This window comes from Pelophylax lessonae, assembly GCF_965119305.1.
Source record: "Pelophylax lessonae genome assembly, chromosome: 3".
NCBI classification, from domain to species: Eukaryota; Metazoa; Chordata; class Amphibia; order Anura; family Ranidae; genus Pelophylax; species Pelophylax lessonae.
In genome coordinates this window covers 74,024,371-74,047,936 of record NC_138770.1, presented here as the reverse complement: position 1 = coordinate 74,047,936, position 23,566 = coordinate 74,024,371, and the positions used below count along the sequence as shown (strand labels likewise).

At 45.0% G+C, this 23,566-nt stretch overlaps 1 protein-coding gene across 2 annotated transcripts in view; it reads left to right on the top strand.

The window, feature by feature from the left end:
• The window catches only part of HADHB (hydroxyacyl-CoA dehydrogenase trifunctional multienzyme complex subunit beta), an 83,363-nt gene that overhangs the window by 34,950 nt on the left and 24,847 nt on the right, over positions 1 to 23,566 (top strand). For both annotated transcript variants that reach the window (XM_082248883.1, XM_082248884.1), the window contains exons 5-13: positions 1,264 to 1,308; positions 4,521 to 4,620; positions 4,965 to 5,052; positions 12,157 to 12,344; positions 16,448 to 16,628; positions 19,049 to 19,170; positions 20,489 to 20,568; positions 22,699 to 22,746; positions 23,103 to 23,190. In XM_082248883.1, the coding sequence (XP_082105009.1) occupies positions 1,264 to 1,308; positions 4,521 to 4,620; positions 4,965 to 5,052; positions 12,157 to 12,344; positions 16,448 to 16,628; positions 19,049 to 19,170; positions 20,489 to 20,568; positions 22,699 to 22,746; positions 23,103 to 23,190 (940 nt within the window). The remainder of the gene's footprint in view (positions 1 to 1,263; positions 1,309 to 4,520; positions 4,621 to 4,964; positions 5,053 to 12,156; positions 12,345 to 16,447; positions 16,629 to 19,048; positions 19,171 to 20,488; positions 20,569 to 22,698; positions 22,747 to 23,102; positions 23,191 to 23,566) is intronic.

Below are 23,566 nucleotides of genomic sequence, written 5' to 3'. Positions count from 1 at the left end.
AGAGATTCTGATCATATGGGACAAGAATCCGCAGTCTCTGGACAACCAGATCCAGCTGAGCCGGGGTACAAAAGGGTCCCTGATGTGGTGGCTTCATTCTCCGGCAGGGCAATGCCTTCCTCTTGTTTTTGTATGGTGGTCACCACGGATGCCAGCCTGTCTGGGTGGGGGAGGCGTTCTCGACAGAAATTCTGCTCAGGGGGTCTGCATCCTGGAAGAGTCCAGACTACCGATCAATGTTCTGGAGCTCAGAGTGATCAGACTGTGCCTGGAACAAGGGACGGATCGTCTCCAAGGATGTCCAGTGAGCATTCAATCAGACAATGCCATAGCTGTGGCATATGTCAATCACCAAGGGGGCTGCTGTTTAGAGGACCTGATCCTCTTTGAGGGTGTTTTTTTTTTTTTTCAGGTGGGCCCCAGTTGTTTATGGCTGAGCTACTGTTTACCTGGTTGGTTATAGTTTTAGCTTTGGGAATTTATTTTTCACTGTTCCCACCCCTCATGTTTAACACTGCTTTGGGACGTCCCAATGGTTAAGAAGATCAGGAGCTGTGTCCGTCAATGAACGAAAGAGAAAATGGGATTTTTGACTTTCCGTAACATCCATTTCTCTGATGTTCATTGATGGACACAGAACCCACCCATCTGTGGAGTTTTAATTCTTCTGACACTGCTTGTAACAAAACGGAGTACCTATAGCAGAGAGAGGGAGTATACCCCCTGGGACTGCCCATAGGCGTAGCCAGACTTTTTTTCTGCCTAGTGTCCTACTCCTGTACGGGGGCAGTATAACCCAGTGGTTAAGAAGATCAGGAGCTGTGTCAGTGAATGTACATCAGAGAAATAGATTTTATTGTAAGTCAAAAATCCCATTTTTTTACTATTACATAATCAAAAAATGACGGTGTACTAAAAAATTTGTCGGTAAATTAGTCATATTTAGTTGAGTTAATCAGTATGAGTACTAATGCTTAATTTGGCCTGGGCATCTAGGCTTCAGTGACCTCTGTACAGTGTAGTCTTGTATGATTTTTTTTTTTTTTTTTCCCCCACCTTTACAAATATTAAATATTTAATATTAGAGTGTGGCAAACTTTGTTGCAGATTGTTCTCTGTTCTGAGGTAATTCATTACTGCATATCCAAAGTACATGTTTACTTTATGTTATAAAACTTGGGACTGGCCCCCTATATTTCCAGAACCTAGATACCAAGATGGGGCAAATGTAGAGAGTGACTCTCTGGTTTTTGTGTCTTTTAGGTTTTCAGATCTGATGCCCCATGACCTTGCCAGGACAGCATTGCAGTAAGTGTCTTGTAATCCTTCTGTGAGTAAAATGTGGCCTTATACACAAGAATCACCATTCTCAACCAGGGTTCCATGGAACCTTAGGGTTCCTTTAAAGGTTGGCATGGGTTCCTTTAGCTGTGGCTAAGTGACCTCCCATCTGATAATGCCATCATAGATCTAGGTCCATCACCACTTGGCAGATCCAGTAGCATGACACTAATAAACTTGAAAGATGTAATTTTAGCCACCACTGTAAAGGGGGCATTCTTTCCATTGACCACCAGTGTACGGGGCATGTTCTTAATGATTCCCTAATGGACTAATCTTAGCGGGAGTTCCCTGAGCTGTAAATAGTATTTCAAGGGATCTTCTGTGTTAAAAAGGTTGAGAGGCTACACTAGGAGAAGGAAATTAACCTGAATGTATTTTCAAGGAAACTGCTTGTGTGGTCCTGGAAAATGACCGAGCACCTCTGCGTGGTAATCGGGCTGCAAAGATGAGGATTTCAGAAGTTCTGACCTGCTCACTCCAGTTTCACACAGTACAGAGAGCAGCCTCTTTATTGACCACTGAAATTCCCACACCATGTTGTGGGAGCACAGGCTGAGCCATAAATGCAAACTGCAGCAAGTTCAAGCATTTTCTCAGGTGTAAATGTTTCCCAGGCATCCTGAAGAAGCTTTTGTGGTTAAAGTAGGGTTACATGCAGTTTTCTTATGTTATCTGCTCTGATGTGCTTTTCCTTTTAAATGAGATGGGTTCACTTTGAACACTTTCCACAAACTGACGTAACTGTATGTTGGCTTGACGAAGTGGTTGTACCGAGGTGATGCCTGCAGCTAGAGGCATCACCCTGGTATTGTTTTTCAGAGCCGGCGGTCGACTTTCTGGTGATAACCGATGCGGCTCAGCAGTCCCTCTGCCGTTATCACAGAGAGCAGGAGGCCAATGGCGCCGATTTGAAAAAAAGTTACAGTATTCAAAAATGACGATTTTTGTCATTTTGAATACTTTTAAGTGCAAAGGAGGGATTTGGGGTCCCCAGATCCCTCCATAAAGAGTACCAGTCACTGCCTATTACTGTCACAAGGGATGTATACATTCCTTGTGACAACAATAAAAGATACCAGATTTTTTTTTTTTTTTATAAATGGGGGGGGGGGGGGGGAACTTTTAAAAACGTCCCCGTGTGCTCGCGCACCAAAGAAAACGCATACATAAGTTGCGCTCGCAAAATGTGAACGGTGTTCAAGTTACACGTGAGGTATCGCCACGATCATCAGAGTGAGAGCAATAATTCTAGCAAAAGACCTCCTTTGTAACTCTAAACTGTAACCGTGAAAAATATTTAAAGCGTCACCTATGGAGATTTTTAAGTACCGTAGTTTGTGGCTATTCCATGAGTGTGCTCAATTTTAAACCATAACATGTTGGGTATCAATTTATTTAACGTGACATCTTTCACAGTATACAAAAAAATTAGGCTAACTTTACTGTTGTTTTTTTTTTTTTTTTTTTTTTAATTCAGACCGCTGTGCAAGTACCGTGTGACATAAAATATATATATATATATTTGGGGGTTCAAAGTAATTTTCTAGCAAAATATACTAATTTTAACTTGTAAACAACATGTCAAATAGGCTTGGTCCTTAAGTGGTTAAAGTTGAACACCATGCAAGCTACATACATGGTTTAGATACACCTGCTAAAGGTCTTGCTTGTTAAAGGATTTGATGTAGACACCTCTGCTAGTTGGTAGCATCACTCTTGACATGGTTTGCTGCACTGCTTCCTGGGTCAGCCTTAAGGCCCGTACACACGATAAGAAAATCTGATGGGAAAATTCGTCTGATGACCGATCTGTCGATTTTCGGATTGTTAGTATGGTGCTTTCGACAGCCGACTCCGACTTTTTCGGCTGACAAAATCCTGATGTGCAGGCTAAAAATTTTCTGTCGTCTGTAATACAACGTCTGATTTTCATCTCATTAGTACAGATTGCGATGGAAAAAAATCTTAAGAGCAAGACTAGGCATGCTCAGAGACGAAAGGACACATAGAAAGCAATCCAACACATGACATCACTTCTGAAGTAGAATTCTGTCGTATGGGAAAATTCGTATGAAAATAACCTCTTCACTTTCCACATCAGACTAGCATGCCACAAAAAACGGACGACAGATCGTTTGATAATCTTATCGTGTGTACAGGGCTTTAGTGCTCTTTGCTCCTTGAACAGACATAATGATGCTTATTTATTGCACAGTGAGGATGCGGACTTAAGCTGGCCATAGATCGATTGAAATGCGTCCAGTTTAGCAGGGACCAGGCCTATGACCGTTCCTGCTCCGTAGAAGTCGATCTGACGATCAACTTCTTTTCAACGAGACCTTTAGTTAACTTTCATTTGATCAGCAGTTGCAGCGCTGATCAGTGTATTCTGACAGTGGGGTAGTCCCGCTGTCAGAAAACAATAGCATAATGGGGAGGAGTTCTCAATCCACCTCCATTGTGTGAATGGGGAAATATTTTCTTTTCTTTTTCTTCCCTTTTTTTATTTATTTATTTATTTTTTTCAGTCCTCCAAGCTGATTAAAAAAATGAATTCTCACATGGCTGAATTACTGAACTGTGTGTCACCTTTGTGGTTTGAAAATGTACACAAAATCTTTTGCAGGAAGATCCGTGTGTGTGTGCCCCTGAAATTTTGCTTTAATTTAGAAATGCCCATCCCATTTTTTTTTTTTTTTTTGGTGTGTGCAGGTGCCACAGTCCTCAAAATAAAGAGACCATTAAGTAATATAAACCACATGGATTTTTTCTCTAGTAGAGATGAGCCGTCACCCAGTAAATCCGTCAAATGAAAAGTCTTTTTTTTTATTGGCTACATATAAGTCACATCACAAGTACGCCAACACGTTTTCGGCTGTAAGAGCCTTCCTCATAGCCTTACTGGAGCTATGAGGAAGGCTGTTACATCGAAATTTGTTGGCGTACTTGTGATGTGACTTGTATGTAGCCAATTAAAAGACTTAATTTGACGGATTTACTGGGTGACGGCTCATCTCTACTATGGCACTTTTATTTTAGTGTGGGAACACTTTGCCTTGACCATCGGTCTTCAGCCACGAGGGACTGACTGACCAGTTGAGCTTGGGTATTGTTTTATCTTTTTGGTACATGGTTTTTCTCTACTTTAACCTTTCTGCTTCTCTGCATTCATTTAGGGGTTTGCTGAATCGGACCGGTATTCCTAAGGAGGCTGTTGACTACATTGTGTATGGTACCGTCATCCAGGAAGTGAAAACTAGCAATGTTGCCCGCGAGGTGGGGTTTTAGTTTTGTTTTTAATTTGTTTTTGTCATGTCTTATTAGAATATACATCACTTTTGGTTATGTTAAGGTGGATGTTGTATCTAGTTTACTTATCTAATCATGGAGTGGACTGGTGGGCAGCTAAGAATTATTAACAAAGATCAGCAAAGTGTTTTCATTTTGTTTTACATTGCCACAGAGTTTTTTTCTAGTTTAAAAAAGTAAGATAGTGTTACACCATCATTGGGAAGTGAAAACTAGATGGGGTAAGGGGGAAAAAAAAGCAGTGTTGTGCAGTGTCTAGCTGTTGAGATTGTGTATTCCAAACCTTATGTATTGTGTTTTTCTGTGCCCAGGCTGCTCTTGGAGCCGGTTTCTCTGATAGGACTCCAGCTCACTCCGTCACCATGGCATGTATCTCCTCCAACCAGGCCATGACCACAGGTTTGTACTGTAGTATGTTAGATTCCTTAATTCACACAAACCCTCCCCATGGGAGTTTCTATTCCGACAGCAGAGCCCGCAGCTGTCAGAGTACAATAATCGGGGACGGCATCCGCTGACCGAGAACAACTTTCTTTACATGTCCTTTTGACAGAAGTCAAATCAAGAAATCGACTTCAGTTGAGCCCGGAAGACCACACAGATCTGACCTGACCATCAGGTGCCCCAAGTCTTCACTTATCTGGCTGTACCTGCACATTACAGCCACATGGACAATCTCAGATTGTCCCCAGCCTTGGCACACAGCCACATAGAAATCTATGGGGCACCAATGCACAGACATGGGCAGGACGTTGAAGACCTGCCTGTGTTAAATGTTAACTAACAGTGGATGGAGGTGAGTATGCATCTGTGGAAGGGGAGAGTGGGTTAGGTTAGGTTACTGTAAGGTTTGTGAAAGTTGATTGGTGCGCTACAATGTGATCTGATGTTCATATAAATAAACATATATACATATAAGCAAAAAATCTATAAATTATCCACCAAGTGAATGCAATTTTAAACGAAAATTGGTGAGTGTTCATACACGTGCTGAGTCAACAACTTAACAACACATAAATGTCCAAAGTGAGTGTTGAACAAACTCAATCTCTTTCCAAAGAAAGGATGGTGATGTAAAAATGTGACGAAAATAAGCTGGTGATGAAGCGATTTCGACAAGGTGTAACAGTTTCCCACCACCTTTTGAATGTGCTTCTTACCAGATTAAAAGATAGAAAGGGCATATAAATGATTGTTTTTAAGAAACTTCTGATATCACCTCAAAAACTCAGGGTGAATCAATATTCCCTTCACCAAGTGTTCAGACAGCTCCTTACCAGATTTAAAGAAATGAAGAGCATTTCAAAACATTCCTTTTCTTCCTGTACTGAAATGATGGGAACGTTTCTCCTGCCACTTGCACTCGGTTTACCATCCACAGCAATTCCACATATGAGAGAAAAGCAAGGGAGGGCACAAATAGTGCATTATCCCCAAGTAAAATTTATTTTAAAAGATGAAATACACTTGCAACAATCTTCTAACAAAAGTGCCTGTGACGATCAGTGTCCGGATTGTCTGCAGTACAATACCAGCGGTGTGTGGAGTGTAAGATGGAAGGATAAGGGTTTGTAGATGTCAGAGATTTTGAGGCTGTCGTAATCCAGAAGGGTATCCATTAGGGAGGCGCGAAAACGTGTGCCCCTATCAGGACATAGGCTGGCTGCTAAGTTGATTGGTTGGCGTACATATAAGAACTGTTGAGCAGGTAGTTTGTATCAGGATAGCAGTACTGGAAAGGGAGGGCTTTGCTGGTGGAGGGGTCAGAAAGTTGAACCATTTTTGTGAGCCCAAGGGAGGCCCTTGTGGAGAAGGCCGTGCACTGCCGCGTTTGTTTGAAGAGAGGATGACCAATTATTGGAAGGTGTCGAGATCTAAAAGGGGATAGCCCCAATTTTTTCCTGATCTCTCTCCAGGCTATTAGTGTGTTACGTAACAGTAAAAAAAAAAATTTTAAGGGTGGAGGGAGGGAATTTGGTTTGCAGTGCAGTAATGCAGCCAGTCCACATTGGTCTACCATCTTGGACTCTTAAGTCAAAGTTGGAGTATCTGGAAGCCCCTAACAACCAGTTCAAACCCACTCTGAGGAGGCAAGACAAATTGTAGAGTTGAATAATCAGATTTGCTCCCCCCTCACAGTTTGGGAAGAAATAACTTCTGAAGGGACATGCGGGGATGGCGTCCACACCATAGGAAAACTGAAAAATAGCCCTTTGGAGGATCTGGATATCTTTATGCCGCAATAGGAGACAATTGGTTTGTAGGGGGTAGAAGAGTTTGGGGAAACTAACCATCTTGAATAGATGACATCTGCCGAGCAGGGAAAGGGCGAGATCTGCCCAGTTTTCTAATTCCCCAATGATTTTGGAGAAAATTGGGGGGTAATTGAGGTGGTAGAGGGAGGAGGGTGACTTTCCTATTTTGATACCAAGTTAGGTGATGTGAGTTTTAGCAACTGAAAGATGGATTGAGCTGTCCAGGGGAGGCGGAAGGGCGTAGTATTGGGGCAAAAAGTTGCTTTTAGAAAAATTGATTCTAAGTCCTGAGCAGACCCAGAAACGTGTGAAAATTTCTTTGATATGGGGTCTGAGGTAAAGAATAAAATATCATTGGCGGAGAGGGCTGTACGGACTTCCTGTTGACCAACCATGACTCCATGAAGGTTGGAATGGAAAAGAAGGAAGCGTGACAGGGGCTTGAGAGCCTGATTCAAAAGAGGAGACAATGGGCATCCCTGTCTGGTTCCTTTATGGAGGGGGAAGCTATTGAAGATAAGACCTGCAGCTACTACATTGGTGGACAGGGCGGTCTACATGGCAGAGATCAGCTGAAGGAAGGGGCCATCAAAACCAAACTTCTGGAGAGCCAGCCGCCGCCAGCTGATATTATCAAAGGCTTTCTCTGCGTCTAAAGTGATAATTGCTAGGTCATTGGTGGGGTTGGCTCTTGCTTGTTCTAGAACAGAGATGACTTTACGGATGTTGGCCTTGTCTGATCGTCCAAGAGTAAAGCCAGCCAGAGAGGTGTGAATTAGCGATGACCCAATGCTAACCTGTTGGCCATGATCTTGGATAGAATCTTTGAATCCAGATTGAGCAGGAGATTGGACGGTAAGAGCCTGGCTTTGTTGGGCCTTTACCTTTTTTAGGGACCAGTTTAATGAAAGCTTGAAAACCCAAGGGAAGGTACTGGCTTCCATCTAAAATAGCTTGGTAGACAGATGCAAGGGATGGAGCGACCAGGTCTGCTGAGATCTTAAAAAATTCTGAGGTGTATCCATCTGGGCCCAGAGCTTTACCTGGGGCTAGCGAAGCTATCGCAGTCATCATATCTGCAGCAGACCTCGGGGCATTTAGTTGATCTAAAAGCGAGGAGTCTATCTGGGGGGAGCTGGACTTTATCAAAAAAGGCCTGCACCGTTGTGGCATCAATAGAATCAGGGCCATACAGGTCAGCATAGAATTGTGCTAGGATGGAATTAATCTCCTTATGGGAGGAAGATAGCCCACCCCTCGGGTTTTTCAGGGCGGGTATGCGAGCAGGGGTGAGGTCCCCTACATTGTCAAGGTAAAAGTTAACCTGCCTTATTGCCATATTTGTGGAATCACTCCTGAGCCTCAGCCCACAGGTTGAGTTGATTTTTTGCCTCTCTCCACCCCTGCCTATTCTCTGGGGAGTTTGATAGTGTGAGACGGTTATGGGCCGTACGAATGGTATCACTGGCCGTACGATACTGTCTGTTGACATTTTGTTTGTATGCTGCTGTGAAGGCAATGATCTTTACCTGGAGCACAGCTTTCCCTGCTTTCCAGAATAGGTTAGGGTCTATAGCATGTCCTGTGTTAGTTTTCGTGTATTCCACCCAGGCTTCCTTGATGACATTTGAGGTCCTGGTTGCTGGACAGGTGTGATGGGAATCGCCAGGTTCTAGCTGTGCTAGGAGGCACAAGATCCGCCATAATAACAGATTGGGGCGTGATCCGAGATTGCAATCTCTGATATAAATGGGTCTGCGGTGAACTTTAGAAGAAGAGGTTTGCAAAAGAGATCTATCCTGGATAAACTATTGGGGTGGAGAAAACAAAAGTGTTCTCTTTACCGATTAGCTAGCCTCCATAGGTCAACTAGTTGAAGGTCTTCAACAATTTGCGTTAGGGCTCTTTCACACGGCCGCGCCGATTTCTTCTTCCACTGCGGCACTTTTTTTTTTTTTTTTCACGGACACGGATGACACTTGTGTCGTCCACTCCGTATGTCCGCATATCATCCCATCCGTTTGCGGATGATATAGGGACATAATGCATGTTTATGGGGATTGCGGATGTCAGCAGATGACACCGCTGACATCCGATTTTGCATCCGTTCCGTTTTTTTAACGGAAGAAAAATAGGGTTCTGTTCCGTTCCAAAAAACGGAACAGAACTGAAAGGACACAAATCGGATGGTCATCCGCTGACATCTGCAATCCCATTGACATGCATTATGTCCGTATATCACCCGCAAACGGATGGGGTGACATACGGAATGTGAAAGAGCCCTTAGAGGAGTATTGACAAGTTGGGGGGGTCTCCCCCCCGCTCACCCCCGGACCTGTCTTCCAGAAGGTGCATTACAGAGTTAAAATCACCCCCAACTAATAAAGGCAGATGAATATAAGGAGCTAAGCGAGAAGTAAGGCCCTGAAGGTGAATGTAAGGAGCTAAGCGAGAGGTAAGGCCCTGAAAAAAAGGTTTGGAGGGGAAGTTCGGGGCATAAATATTGGAGAGTACCAGTTCCCTGGAGAATATTTTGAGTTTAATTCAGTCAGTCAGCCCGACCGTCTTCCTCATTATCCACTGATAGGATCTTGCAAGGGAGGCTTTTGTGGATAAGAAGTACATCTGCTTTACCTTTTTACCGATGCAGAGCCATGAACCTGACCTACCCACAATTTGCGCATGCGGTTAAAGTCAGATAGGGGTAAATGGGTTTTCTGTAGCAGGGCTATTTCAGTCTTAACCCACTTAAGGTGACACCGTAACCCTTTAACATTCCATGATACTACTTTCATGTCAGTGTGGGCGACCTCTTGTGAATAATCCGCAAGAGAGAAGCAGTCTGCGGCTATCTAATGGGAGTGAGTTGGCGTTCCGGAAAGATCTAAGTATGTCTACTCTGTCCATGTAATTAGGATATTGAACAATAACTGGGCGAGGGGAACGGCGATCATTGGAAGGAGGGGGGGTCCCCAGGCAATGCGCTCTTTTGACTACACATGGTGTCGCAATACCCAGTGCATGAGGTAGCAGGCAGTGTGGCACAGATTTCCAGCAGAGAGCCTGCATTAAATGACAGGAAAGCCTAAAACACTGATTTGTTCTGACCGGATCGGTTTTTGAGATCCTCGCGCTTATCCAATATGTACTGCTGTGTCTGGGCATGTTGTTGGTCACTTGCCTGGGAAGTTTGTACTTCATCTTCCAGGTCTGAAAGGCGGTGCTCCAACTCAAAGAGCTGTTTGGTGTGCTCTCCCAACTTCTTCCGGAGTCATAGCCCTGTCTACTGCTGCTGTGATAGTTGTGGATAGGAGGGCAGCTACAGCCTGGGCCATCCTGTGGTATTGATTATCCTGGGGGGCGGGAGAGATTTCAGGTGTCTGCGGGTGGTTTGCAGTGTCTCTTGCATGCGTGCCGTTGGCCATATTGCCTGATTTGTAAGGCTGCGGGTGCAAGTTCCTGGCGGGAGCCCGTAGTCGCACTGGAACAGATGTGGACCACAAAAAGATCCATGCTGCAGGTCTCTGGAGGTAGGCAGAAGGGTGTCAGAGGTGGCAAGCACCCGCAAGCGGCGATAGATGAGTTTTATAGGCAGAAGTTATCGGAGCCGCTGTATCTCGCTCCTACCTCATGTGGCGCCGGAACCTAGAAGTCGCACTTTGCTTTAAAAGTTTGCAATTCCTGAAGAGTTCAGAAAAATTGTCAGTAGGGCTGTTATCTCTCACAACTGAGTCCTGAAAGTGGCATTCGCTTTCCTGCTCTCTGGTGTGTTTCACTGAGCTTCTGGCAATCATTCTGACACATAGGGGTTGTTTTACTGAAAGCAAATAGGCTGTGCACTCTGCAAGTGCACTTGCACTCATTTTCCCCAGAGCTTAGTAAATGTGGTAAAGCTCTGCTGATTTCCATTATCCAATCAAAATGCTGGGGGTTTTTTTTGTAAGTTCCCTTGTGCCTGATTGGGTATTCTTTACAAAGTGAAGCTGTACCACATTTATTATTACATGTACTTTTTTATAGCGCCATCAATTTAGGTAGCACCTGCCCTCAAAGAGCTTGCAACCTAAGTTCCCTAACTCCCATTCATACATACACATACTAGGGACAATTTTAGACAGGATCCAATTCACCTACCAGCATGTCTTTGGAGTGTGGGAGGCAACCGAAGTACCCAGAGAAACCCACGCTGGCACAGGCAGAACATGCAAACTCCAGGCAAGTAGTGCCGTGGTTGGGATTCAAACCAACGATCCCAGTGCTGCTAGGTGTAGGTGCACTTAGCCACTGTGCTGGCCATTTACTCAGGAAAATGAGTGCAACTGCACCTGCAAAGTGCATAGTCTATTTGCGTTTACTAAATCCACCCCATAGAGAGGACAGAGACTAAATTTGAGTTGGGAAACCAAAAAGTAAATATTATAATTTGAGATTTAAAGTAAAACTACAGCAAAACATTTATTTCCATTTTGTATAGAGTAACGGAGGGTTGCCCTCTTTGCCCCATTGGGGAGATTTCCCTTCATTTCGTATCCCATAGCATAAACAGGAAGTGAGAGGCAATCCCTTGGGGATCAACAGGTCACCAGAACTTGTGTTCACATTGAAAAATGTCTCCTCTATTACTTTTGTGGGGACAACCCAACATTTGGGATTTTCAAATTATTTTCAATAAAAATAGTAAACAGGACAAATGGAGAGGGTGAATCTTTTTAAGGCCCCTTTCACAGTTGTGCGACCTAAGTCGCATGATTTTGCTACAATTTTTTTGCAGCGATTTTGACTGGACTTGAAGCAATGCCCGTGTAATCTTGAGGATTATAGACTTCAAAACGCATCAACGTCAGACCAAAGTAGTGCAGGGACTAATTTTGAAGTTGCACAGATATAAACGGTACTCTTTGAAAATCATTAGGTATGACTGGTCAAACGACTTTGCAGTCCCCAAATCACAGGACAAGTCGCACAAGTGTGAAAAGGGCCTAAAGGGGACACATACAACAATAAAAACTGACAGGTGTTCTAATTCCTCTCCACTCTAACCATAAATAAAAACATTTTGCCATTAGTTAAAACTTTTAGGCTTCTTCATCGCATTGTATTTTCTGAGATTTAAGCTTCTATTTTGCAATGTATGTACAGTTTTTTGATTAATTGAGAACACTTCCATAGTCTTTGTGAAGTGGTGAGAGGCTGGCTAGACAATATCAGTTTTTTTATGTGTGCTGACAGTCTTTTTCCAAATCCACAGGGGTCGGACTGATTGCATCGGGTCAGTGTGATGTGGTGGTGGCCGGTGGTGTGGAGTTCATGTCTGATGTCCCCATTCGTCATAGCAGGAAAATGAGGAAGGCCATGCTAAGTCTTAACAAAGCCAAGACCCTAGGCCAGAAGCTTGCTTTGGCATCCAGAATCCGTCCTGACTACTTTGCCCCAGAGGTAAGGGGATGGGACAAAGGAATTGTCTGTAATTGCTCATGACAACCAGTCCAGTTATGGGTACCAATCTTCTACTGCAGGATGGGAAGTGAGGATGCAATATTTAGGAATCAGTCGTGTATCATACCCCTGGCTTGGAGTTTGTGATATTGTTTTTCTCACAAGTTGGTCTTGAAGAAAAGATTGTCTTGTTCCCTTCTTAAAGTGATTTTTAAAGTCCTTTTTTTTTTTTTTTTTCGTAACAAATATGTTATACTTACCTGCTGTGTAAAGTGTTTTTGCACAGAGCAGCCCAGATTCTCCTCTTCTCGGGTCCCCCTTTGCTGTTCCTAGCCCCTCCCTCCAGTTGAGTGCCCCCACAGCAAGCAGCTTGCTATGGGGGCACCTGAGCCCATCTGCAGCTCTGTGTGTTCGTTCAGACACGGAACTGCCGTTCAGTCTCCCTCTCGCTCTCTCGCTCTCGCTCTCTCGCTCTCGCTCTCTCGCTCTCTCCCTCTCGCTCTCTCGCTCTCGCTCTCTCGCTCTCGCTCTCTCCCTCTCCCTCTCCCTCTCCCTCTCCCTCTCCCTCTCCCTCTCGCTCTCTCGCTCTCTCCCTCTCGCTCTCTCCCTCTCGCTCTCTCGCTCTCGCTCTCTCCCTCTCGCTCTCTCCCTCTCGCTCTCTCGCTCTCTCCCTCTCGCTCTCTCTCGCTCTCTCCTGATTTGGTAACTGACTTTGACAGTTGCGGGAGCCAATGTCTGCTGTCTCAGCCAAACAGGAGGGAGAGCCCCAGACGGCCGAGGGACTCGTGAACATCCCTGGATAGAGATGGGCTCAGGTAAGTATTAAAGCGGTAGTATACTCTGCTTTTTAACTTTTACCTACAAGTAAGCCTATAATAAGTCTTACCTGTAGGTAAAGTCAACTGCACGGTTTAGGAGATATTCACCCTGCATGCAGCTGCTGACACCGGCGGCGCATTCGCTCTGAAGGTCTGATGCCGCCGAACCCCCGGGAGAGACACTGAGGGAACATGACGGCTCCCTCAGCGGTGTCTGGGCGACCGTGTGGGGGGCTTCATTCTAAGGTAAGTATTACATAATGTGCTAGTATGCGATGCATACTAGCACATTATGCCATTGTCCTGCAGGGGTTTTCTTTTTTTTTCTCAGGAGATACTACCGCTTTAAGGGGGGCTGGGGAGGCTGCTGCACACAGAAGGCTTTTTATCTTAAAGGATTTGCAAAGTCACAAGGTTTTTTTTTTTTTTTTTTAATCTTCTTGCGTTCTGTGCATTTAAGATAACAAGCCTTCTGTGTGCAGCAGCCCCCCTAATACTTACCTAAGGGCCCTTTCTGTCCAGCGATGTCCAGGAGTCCGTCAGCCATGCAGAACTCTCCCTCCTGATTACTGAGACACAGTCACAGTGCCATTGGCTCCAGCGGCTGTCAATCAAAGTCAGTTAGCCAATCAGGAGAAAGAGAGGACGGGGCTGAACTTGAGCTTCGTGTCCGAATGGACACATGGAGCTGTAGCTCGGTTCGGGTGCCCCCATAGCAAACTGCTTGCTGTGGGGGCACTCGGCAGGAGGGAGGGGCCAGGAGCCGCAACAAGGGAACTGAGAAGAGTAGGATCTGGGCTGCCCTGTGCCAAACCAACTGCACAGAGGAGGCAAGTATAACATAACATGTTTTTTATTTAAAAAAAGAAAGAGACATTAAATTTACTTTAATGCATTGAATGCATTAGGATAAAAGAAAAAACTTCTGCATTTAAAACTCCCTTAAGGGGTTCTATCTCAACCTTAAAATGTGAGGAAAAAACAGAGGACACAAGCCTTTTTACCACAGTGTAGCGGTGTTAATGGACCCTTATGCTCACTTTTGATGAACCTCACGCTTTGTTCTGTGGCAGCCCTCAGGTATTGGGAGTGTGGGGACTTCTAATCTTTTTCTATTCTGCATTGCTCAGGGCTGTCGCATCCGGGAGTGATGTCATCAAAGATTTAACACTCAACACGAAGCTTGTACTGGGTTTGTCTCCTGACACCTGGGTTTTTCTGTTTAACTGCTTCATTACCGGGCACCCCCTTCCTGCCCAATCCAATTTTCTGCTTTCAGCACTGTCACGCTTGAATGACAATTGCGCAGTCATGCAATGCTTTTTTTTTTCACACAAATAGAGCTTTCTTTTAGTGGTATTTAATCGCTGCTGGGTTTATTTTTTGCTAAAAAAAACAAAACAAAAAAAAAAATTTTTGAAGAAAAAAGTTTTTCTTAGGTTCTGTCAGAAAATGTTTCTCCTTCACTGATGAGGAGGCACTCAAATACGGCACTGATGGGCGGCATTGATGGGCACTGAGAGGCAGCACTGATACTGATTGGTGTCACTGATGGGCACATACTGGCATCACTTGCTGGGCACTGTTGGGACTGCACTGTAATCAGGGCACTGATGATCAATGCCCTGATTTCCTGTACATTCTCCCCTGTGAGGAGATGCCTCTGATCGGCTCTCCTTTCCTCACACTCTGTCATTGTGAGGCGTGGAGAGCCGATAAATGGTACTTCCTTGTTTACATGTGATCAGCTATGATTGGACACAGCCGATCACATGGGTAAAGAGCTGCAGTGCACCAGCGATCACCACGCTGCACGCCGACTCTGGGGGGACATCACATGACTTCATCCAAGAACGAGAGGAGATCCCGCCTGCCATATAGTAAAATGATTTTGATGGTGGTTAATAACAAGGGTTGGAACTAGGGATGCACCGAATATTCGGCGGCCGAACATTATTCGGCCGAAAATAGAGAAAATGGCACTTTCGGTGTTCGGCCGAATAAATCAAAAGGCCGAATAATTTTGAGCCGAACAATGTCTCACCTTCCTCATTGCGGCTCGCGGTCCTCTATTATGATCTATGTAAAAAATGTCCTCTGCAGTAAGTAACCCTTTGATAATGTATGCAATGATCCTCTGTAGCTTCCGCCCTGACCGCTCACCTTCCTCATTGCGGCTCGCGGCTCCCTTCTCACATGCTGCCGGTGTCCTGTCCGGCCGCGAGTAGGGGGTGTGACGTCACGCGCGCGTCCCGCCCCCTGCTCCTGACTGGCGGCTCCTTCACACTAGGTCCACGCCCCGCCCCCCTGTTCGCGGCTTTTGGCTCTGGCTGCAGTTGAGGTATGTGATGTGGAGCTGAGCACATTTGGGGGAGAAGAATGCGGTACCTGGCAGCTGCACAAGCATTAGTGTGCAGACTGCCATATGTTGTTGCCACTTGCCATGCTAATTATATTAGAGTGCCCTATAAAGTGCCCCTTGACATAAAATGTGGCCATCAGCGTGCCCCTTATTTTATGCTAAGGGACATGCTGATGAGCATATTTTATGTTCAGGGGCACTCTGATGGGCATATTTCATTTTAAGGGGCACGCTAATGGGCATATTTTATGTTGAGAGCAATGCTGATTTAAATGTTTTGTTTTGCCCATCAGCGTGCCCCCTAACATAAAATGTGCCCATCAGCGTGCCCCCTGACATAAAATGTGCCCATCAGCATGCCCCCTGACATAAAATGTGCCCATCAGAGTGCCCCCTAACATAAAATGTGCCCATCAGTGTGCCCCTTATTTTATGCTAAAGGACATGCTGATGAGCATATTTTATGTTAAGGGGCACTCTGATGAGCATATTTTATGTTAAGGGGCACGCTAATGGGCATATTTTATGTTAAAAAATTCGAAACAACGCGTTCGGTATTCGGCCTTCGGCCAAGCATTTCATTATTCTTCGGCTTCGGCCAAGAATTTCATTTCGGTGCATCCCTAGTTGGAACATAGACGTAAGAGGAGTTATGGGTTCATGTCGACATGGTCACACGTAAGGCTCTGTGTACAGCTCGGGCAAAGGATCCAGGGGCTCCGCCAAGAAGTCCATTACATTTTTAAAACTATGTACTAAAACATGACTGAACTTAAGCAGTATCAGTGATTTAGAAACTTTTTAGTAATTGCCAGGGTTACCCTAAATGAGCTGACATTTTCTTTTTTTTTTTTTTTATGTAAATATCTGAACTGAAGGTTTAGGTCCTTTTTTTTTATGAACCTTTTCCCTTTTAATTTTAGCTTCCAGCCGTTGCAGAGTTCTCTACCAGTGAGACAATGGGGCACTCCGCAGATAGACTGGCTGCAGCTTTCGCCGTGTCTCGGGTGGAACAGGACGAGTATGCCCTACGCTCACATACTATGGCCAAGAAAGCCCAGGATGCTGGATATTTGTCAGATGTTATTCCATACAAAGTGCCAGGTGATTGCTGCGGTCTTTCAATCTAACACTTTTTTTTTTTTTTTTTCTACATGTATGTAGTAAATGCTGCAAAAAAATGCATCACATAGGGGACTTTTTGCCCTCTATGGGATGGGATAAAAAAACATTTAATTACAAAAAAGAGTGTAAAATATTAAAGTTACACCCAAGTACTTAAAATCCTCCCCCTCTCCAAAAAAAGTTTAGCTCCACCCCCACATAACACACAACTACGAGTATAAATGCGTGCAACGGGGGTGCTTATATACAAAAATGTTGATTGGGGGCTACACATGTTCTATATCACAGCTCACTCCAGCATGAGTGCAATAATGCTAGAGCTATTATTCATGGTTCGCTCTATGAACTTATGAGCTGTAGGAGCTTTTAAAGTGTTTCCTATGGAAAATACAATGTACTGAAGTTTGTCACTTTTTTCAGGTGTACACAATTTTACACCTTAGAGCTGTCCCAGGGGTTTAGAATGCCGTAAAATGGGAAGGGGCTTATCGTGGTGTGACTGCTGTGATTGGCTGTCATGGAGGTAACATGATTGGAAAGCTTCCGATCGCAAGATGCGAACGGGAGCTTTCAGTTAGCCACCAGTAACTGTGCTCAGGAGTGCCCAGGGCATGCGCTTTTGGCACCGCACTATTGCACACAAATATATGGCCTCTTGGCGCCAAGGTCCAGCCGCCGAGAGGCCACATATTTGCATGCACTCAGTGCCAAGGAGTTAGGTATTTTAAAGTATGAAAATATTATAGGATAAACATATTATTATACTTGAAGTCAAAGCAATAATCACAAACCAGGCGCTCCTGGGATGCTTGTAGGGTGGAGGGATAGAAGTAAGCCTGTGAGGCTCCCCAGCGGTTGTTCTGCTGTTAGCCAACTAATGGCTCAGTAAAGAGATTCGCACCCAGGGCAGCCATAGGAAAAATTCCAGTCCAGAAGTCAAAGCAATAATCACAAATCTGGCACTCCTTGGGTGCCTTTAGGATGGAGGGATAGAAATAAGCCTGTGAGGCTCCCCAGCGGTTTTTCTGCTGCTAGCCAACGAGCATAGGAAGGGTGCTGATATGGATAAAAGTACATGAGGAAGGCCGCGCATGAACCACACCGGGATGCAATGGATAAGGAAGTCAGGTGAACATCCAGTATAGAAAGTGTTAACAGTTTATTGGTATTGATAACCGAAAAACAAAGTACATAAAATGCTTACATCCCCCTGGGCTGGAATGGACAAGGGCTCCTGACAGCAAGCAACACGAGTGCGAGGAGGTCAGTCTCCCAGGACTGCTGAGCAGTGTGTGCACAACACCGGAAACCAGCCGGCGCGAGGATGAAAGGATGTAGTTCCGTAGCGGTGACATCAGCCGGACAGGCGCCACTTGCGGGGAAATACCAGGAATCCGGGTGGACCACAAGCTATATGGTTGCCATGACTACATGTTTCCCGCTATGCTCTTTATCAAGTCACCCTGCGGGTGTGGAATGCGCACAAAATTGCACACGTTCCCAACCTGCAGAGGCTTATGCTGCACTTTAGCAGGAGTATGGAGGTACCAGTAGTTCTTAATTACACCCCCACCCATCGTCGACCGGGGCACATGGAGCTGCAACGCCATTTAGTTCAGCTTAGTGTGTGGTTTAAAAAGGGTTAGGGATTTCTTTCCCCGCATTTCTTATGGTTAGGGCAGCCTATTGAAATTAATGGACTGCTCTACCCGTGACGTGCATGCGCAAACACGCTTTCACAGGTATGTTAGGAGCCTAAAACTTTTCCCGAAGCTGCAAAATGATCTAAATATTTGGAACTTATGATATTTAGGTTATTAAAGGTTTGTGTTTTTTTTTTTTAATAAAAATAACTATGTCATACTTACCTGCTCTGTGCAAGGGTTTTGCACAGAGCAGCCCCGATCCACCTCTTCTGGGGTGCGCCGCCGGCGCTCCTGGCTCCCTCCCTCTCATCGGTGCCCCCAGGGAAAGCCGCTTTCCATAGGGGCACCCGATGAAAAGTGCCCTCCCGAGTCCACAGACAGCTGGACCTAGCTCTGCCTCCCGCTCCCATGTTACTGGATTTGATTGACAGCAGCGGGAGCCAATGGCTCCTGCTGCTATCAATCTGACAAATGAGGAGAGACAGCGGCTGGAGCCTCTGGGTTCGTGCTCTTTGCTAGATCGGATCAGCCTCAGCTAAGGAAAAGGGAGGGGGAAGTCTGCAGCAAAGGTTTTTCACCTTCATGCATAGAATGCATTACAGCTTTCCAACCACTTTAAAACACTTAGCCGCAGAGAAAGGAGCTAGAGGAGGCACGTGGACCCGAAAAACTTTTTTTGCCATGCCTCATATAGAGCTTATAGTACCCAATATGAAGAACCACCTATCAGAACATTCATTTCTCTCGTTGCAGGCAAGGATACAGTGGAAAAAGACAATGGAATCCGGCCCAGCTCTATGGAGCAAATGGCAAAGCTAAAACCAGCTTTTGTAAAACCATATGGGACAGTGACTGCTGCCAATTCCTCCTTCCTGGTAAACACTTCTAGAACTTTATTACTGACGCAATTTTATTAAGAGCTATTGTTTAAAAGTAGAGCTTGTTCCAGTTATTCAAGGGTGTAGGGTGTCTAGCAAGAAGTAAAAGACTTGTGTTATTAGCATCTAATTCAAGCTGGTGTAAGTTACAGTAATTGTAAAGGTAAAAGTGTTAATCATGTCTAACCTGCCTGCTCTGTGCTATAGTTTTGCACAGAGCAACCCTGATCCTCATACCGTGGCTTGGCCCTGACCGTGCTCTCTCCTCGCTGGCTGTGACTGACAGCAGTAAGAGCCAATGGCTCCCGCTGCTGCCTCTGAGCCATTGTGGAGAGAAAGAGGAGCTACGCTGCTCTTATGCACATCACTGGATTGACAATGGACACAGGCAAGTGTCAGTGAGTCTAGGGGGGTCGGCTGCACACAGGTTTTCTACCTTTAATGCATTAAGGTACGAAACCTTCGGCCTTTTAGAAACCACTTTATCCATGCTAGCTGTGAGGCCCTGAGTAGATGAAAGTTTTTACAATTCATGGCCCCAGAACAAGTTTTGAATGGGTCAGGGAGCTGCTCTTCTGTTGCAATATATTGACACAGGTATTTTGCAATGTTTTGGGGTCACTATTGCAGTATAGTTTTTTGTAATTTATAATGCAGCAACTCTTTCCACAGTGCGGTACAAAGTTCAGGTGTACAGTTTAACAATAAAACCGGACATATACAAATGCATGAAAGGGTTAGAGTTAATAAATCTGCCTGAACAATGTGGGGAGGTTTGTGTCTACAAGCCTGGAATGGTCCATGTGTGCTGGGATGAATGGTTCCTGCGCATGCACAGGAGTTACGTCATCCTGCAGCAGCCAGTGGAGGTTGCCTGAAGATCGGGACCTGGGGAGAAGATGCTGGCAAGGGACACCTCGTGGACATTGAACCGTTTGGAGTGGAGGTAAGTATGGTGCCTTCAGTTCCACTTTTAACATGCGTTTAAGGAGATTGCATGGCTATGTGCTTGAGTTTATGCACCTGGTTATAGTATAGGACAGTGATGGCAAACCTTGGCACCCCAGATGTTTGGAACTACATTTCCCATGATGCTTATGCACTCTGCTGTGTAGTTGAGCATCATGAGAAATTTAGTTCCAAAACCTCTTGGGTGCCAAGGTTCGCAAAACCTGGTATAGGATGTTCAGCAAGCTCATATTGGTGTGATGGTAAGTTGTCTTATCTGTTTTTGGCCATATAAGAAAAGATGCTGTGCAGTGGAGGGTTTTACATCCTATAATGGGGGGTTTAATTGCCTTTCTTTTCTTTTCAGACGGATGGAGCCTCCGCTGTCTTGATCATGTCTGAGGAAAAAGCTCTGGCCATGGGATACAAGCCTAAAGCCTATCTGCGGTAAGCAAATCAGGGTTATCTACACCAAACAAACCTAGATCTTCAGAGGGAAAATCTGCCTTCCTAAAACTGGAAGTTTTGGGGGCTTTTGATGATTTTTTTCCCTAAGCTCCTGAACGCACCTCAATAAAAAGCCTTTGTGTCCATGCACACATAGGCCTTTAGACAAGTTTAGGAGCAGTAGAGTTTAGAGGCAATCAAAGCTCCTTCTCTAGGATAATTGCATTCAGGAGATGAGATTTTGGACATAAGAAATACTAAACGCTGCTAAACGTGCCTCAACGAGAGGCATGTTTAGCACTTCAGCATTTATTTCTGTGGACAGAATAAATTTAAAATTCTGGCCAATGGAATGAATAAATGCCCAAATGCCGCTAAACTGGTTTGAAAAAATGCAGCTTTAGGTTAAAGTGAGGGTAAAGTCTCCATATTTTTTTTTTGGGGGGAAAATAAAAAAAGCAAAAAACAAACATGTTATACTTACCTGCTCTGATGCAGTGGATTTTCACAGCGCAGCCTGAATTCACCTCTTCTCGGGTCCCTCTTTGCAGCTCCTGGCTCCTCCCTTCAGTTGAGTGCCCTCACAGCAAGCAGCTTGCTATGGGGGCACACGAGCCGAGCTGCAGCTCCGTCTGTCCATTCTCTCCCGATTGGCTGGCTACCTAAATTTGACAGCCGCGGGAGCCAGTGGCGCCACTGCTGTGTCTCAGCCAATCAGGAGGGAGAGTCGCGGATGGCTAAGGGACTTGTGGAAATCGCTGGACAGAGATCGGGTTCAGGTAAGTATTAAGGGAGGGTGCTACACACAGAAGATTTTTTATCTTAATGCATTAAGATAAAAAAAAAAAAAAAAAAAAACCTTCTGCCTTTACAACTCCTTTACGTTTCTTAACGCAAATTTTCTCTTGTCAGGAGAAATAGCTTTTACAACTAACCAGTGTGCATGAGGCCTTAGGGGTGGGGAAAGTTTACGAAACCTGTCCCACACAGAATCTGGTGCAGCTGTGCATGGAAACCATTCATCTTCTGGGTTTTAGTCTGGATCCACACAAGAATTTGGAAGTGGCTCACAGCGGGGTCTGGTGCGTCCCTGTTCTCCTATTTCAGGGATGAATCGGGCCTGAATTTGGACCTGAAACGGAGCCAAAGACTCACACAATCCCTGTGCAAATCCGCTCCACAGCCACCCCGGAGATGTGGAACCGGCTCCATTGAGAGTCGGTCACAGTTGCCTATCATGCAAATTGGATGCAGGAGAAACCTGCATCCAATTCGCATAAGTGTGAACCCAGCCTATTTGTACAAGCTGAAATTAGAAGGCTGATTGGTTACTATGCACAGCTGCACCAGTTTTAGTAAATTTTCCCCAGTGTGCTTAAGCTGATAACACACACAGACTCAAACATATACAGTGCCGGAGGAAAAAGTAAGTGAACCCACAGATTGCAAAAAATATGCACTGTTACTATAATAATGACACTAGAAGTGAAGGGGTTAACACCAGGGGCGATCAAAGGGTGAAAATTGTGCCTAAGGGGGGGGGGGGGCTTTCTAACTGTATGGGGGATGGGCTCCCTGGATTAACACAGAGACATGTGGTCCTAAATAGGAGGAACACAGGATCCCTGTGTTCATCACTGAAAGAACAGCGGTCTGCCGTGTTTACATCGGCAGACCGCTGTTCTTTCTCCATGGGGAGCGAACGCGGGTGCTCCGCGGACATCGCGGCCGCCGGACCTGCTGATTGGCTCCCGCTGTAGCCATTCCGCCTCTGGCGCTGCGCGCATGCCCACACTAACTACTACACGAAGCGACGTACATGTACATTGTTTCGCGTAACCAAACCGACCTGCCGCAGTATAACTACGGCGGTTGGTCGGCAAGTGGTTTAAGAAGCTTCAGAATCAGACTCATCTGTTGAACGTCTGGCCCTCCGCTGCACTTAGTGGTTACTTCCTCCAACTTCTTCTTTACTGAAGGCTACAGTAGTGACATAGGCACAGGTGGGAGGAACTACAGCTTACACAGGGGAAGCAGGTTTGGATAGGCAATCAATTCAATCTAAAAGATATTTGCTGTGCCAGAGTGCAGACAACTAGAATTTTTAAACAGATTTTTTTTTTTTTTCAGGGACTTTGTCTATGTCTCTCAGGACCCAAAAGATCAGCTTCTTCTTGGGTATGTATAAACATTCTTACATGTACTGTAGTAACGATACTATATACAGCACCATAACTGATTTTTTGTCTGTATGTACCCCAGTCTGAAGAAGTAAAGTACACTGACCCTGGGAACAAAGTTAATACACCCTTGAATGTTTGCATGTGTCCTTAAAAAGCTGCATGAGATCCTCTAGTTGGGATGCTCTAATACGCATATTTCCAGGCAGTGTCTACTACCCCCGTGCTGCTCTCATGGCCATTGACTGAAACGTCTCTTAAACAGTAGCGCCACCTGCAGGATAGCACTGGCTCTAGAGACAGCTTCTTAGTTTTGAATGTTTGCAATTTCTAACATACTTATGTTCATTTTAGGCCAACCTACGCTACACCCAAAGTGCTTGAGAAAGCTGGTCTGACGTTAGCCGACATTGATGCCTTTGAGTTCCATGAGGCCTTTGCTGTAAGTTAGAAGTACACTGTGTTGTGCATGTGTTATTGGTTTCTGTGTTGCTTTTCAATATTGGCTTCTCTGGTACAGAGACTGATGTGAATGGTTTAGTGTTCTCTGTACAGCACTGCAGAATGTGTCAGAGCTATATAATTATACACTGCTCAAAAAAAATTAAAGGAACACCTTTTAATCAGAGTATAGTTTTAAGTCATTAAAACTAATGGAATATTAATCTGGTCAGTTAAGTAGCAGAGGGGGTTGTCAATCAGTTTCATCTGCTTTGGTGTTAATGAAATTAAAAACAGGTGCAGTAGATGGGCAACAATCAGGAATGGTTTTACAGGTGGAAGAAAATTAAATTTCTCGATCGCTCATTGACAGACGC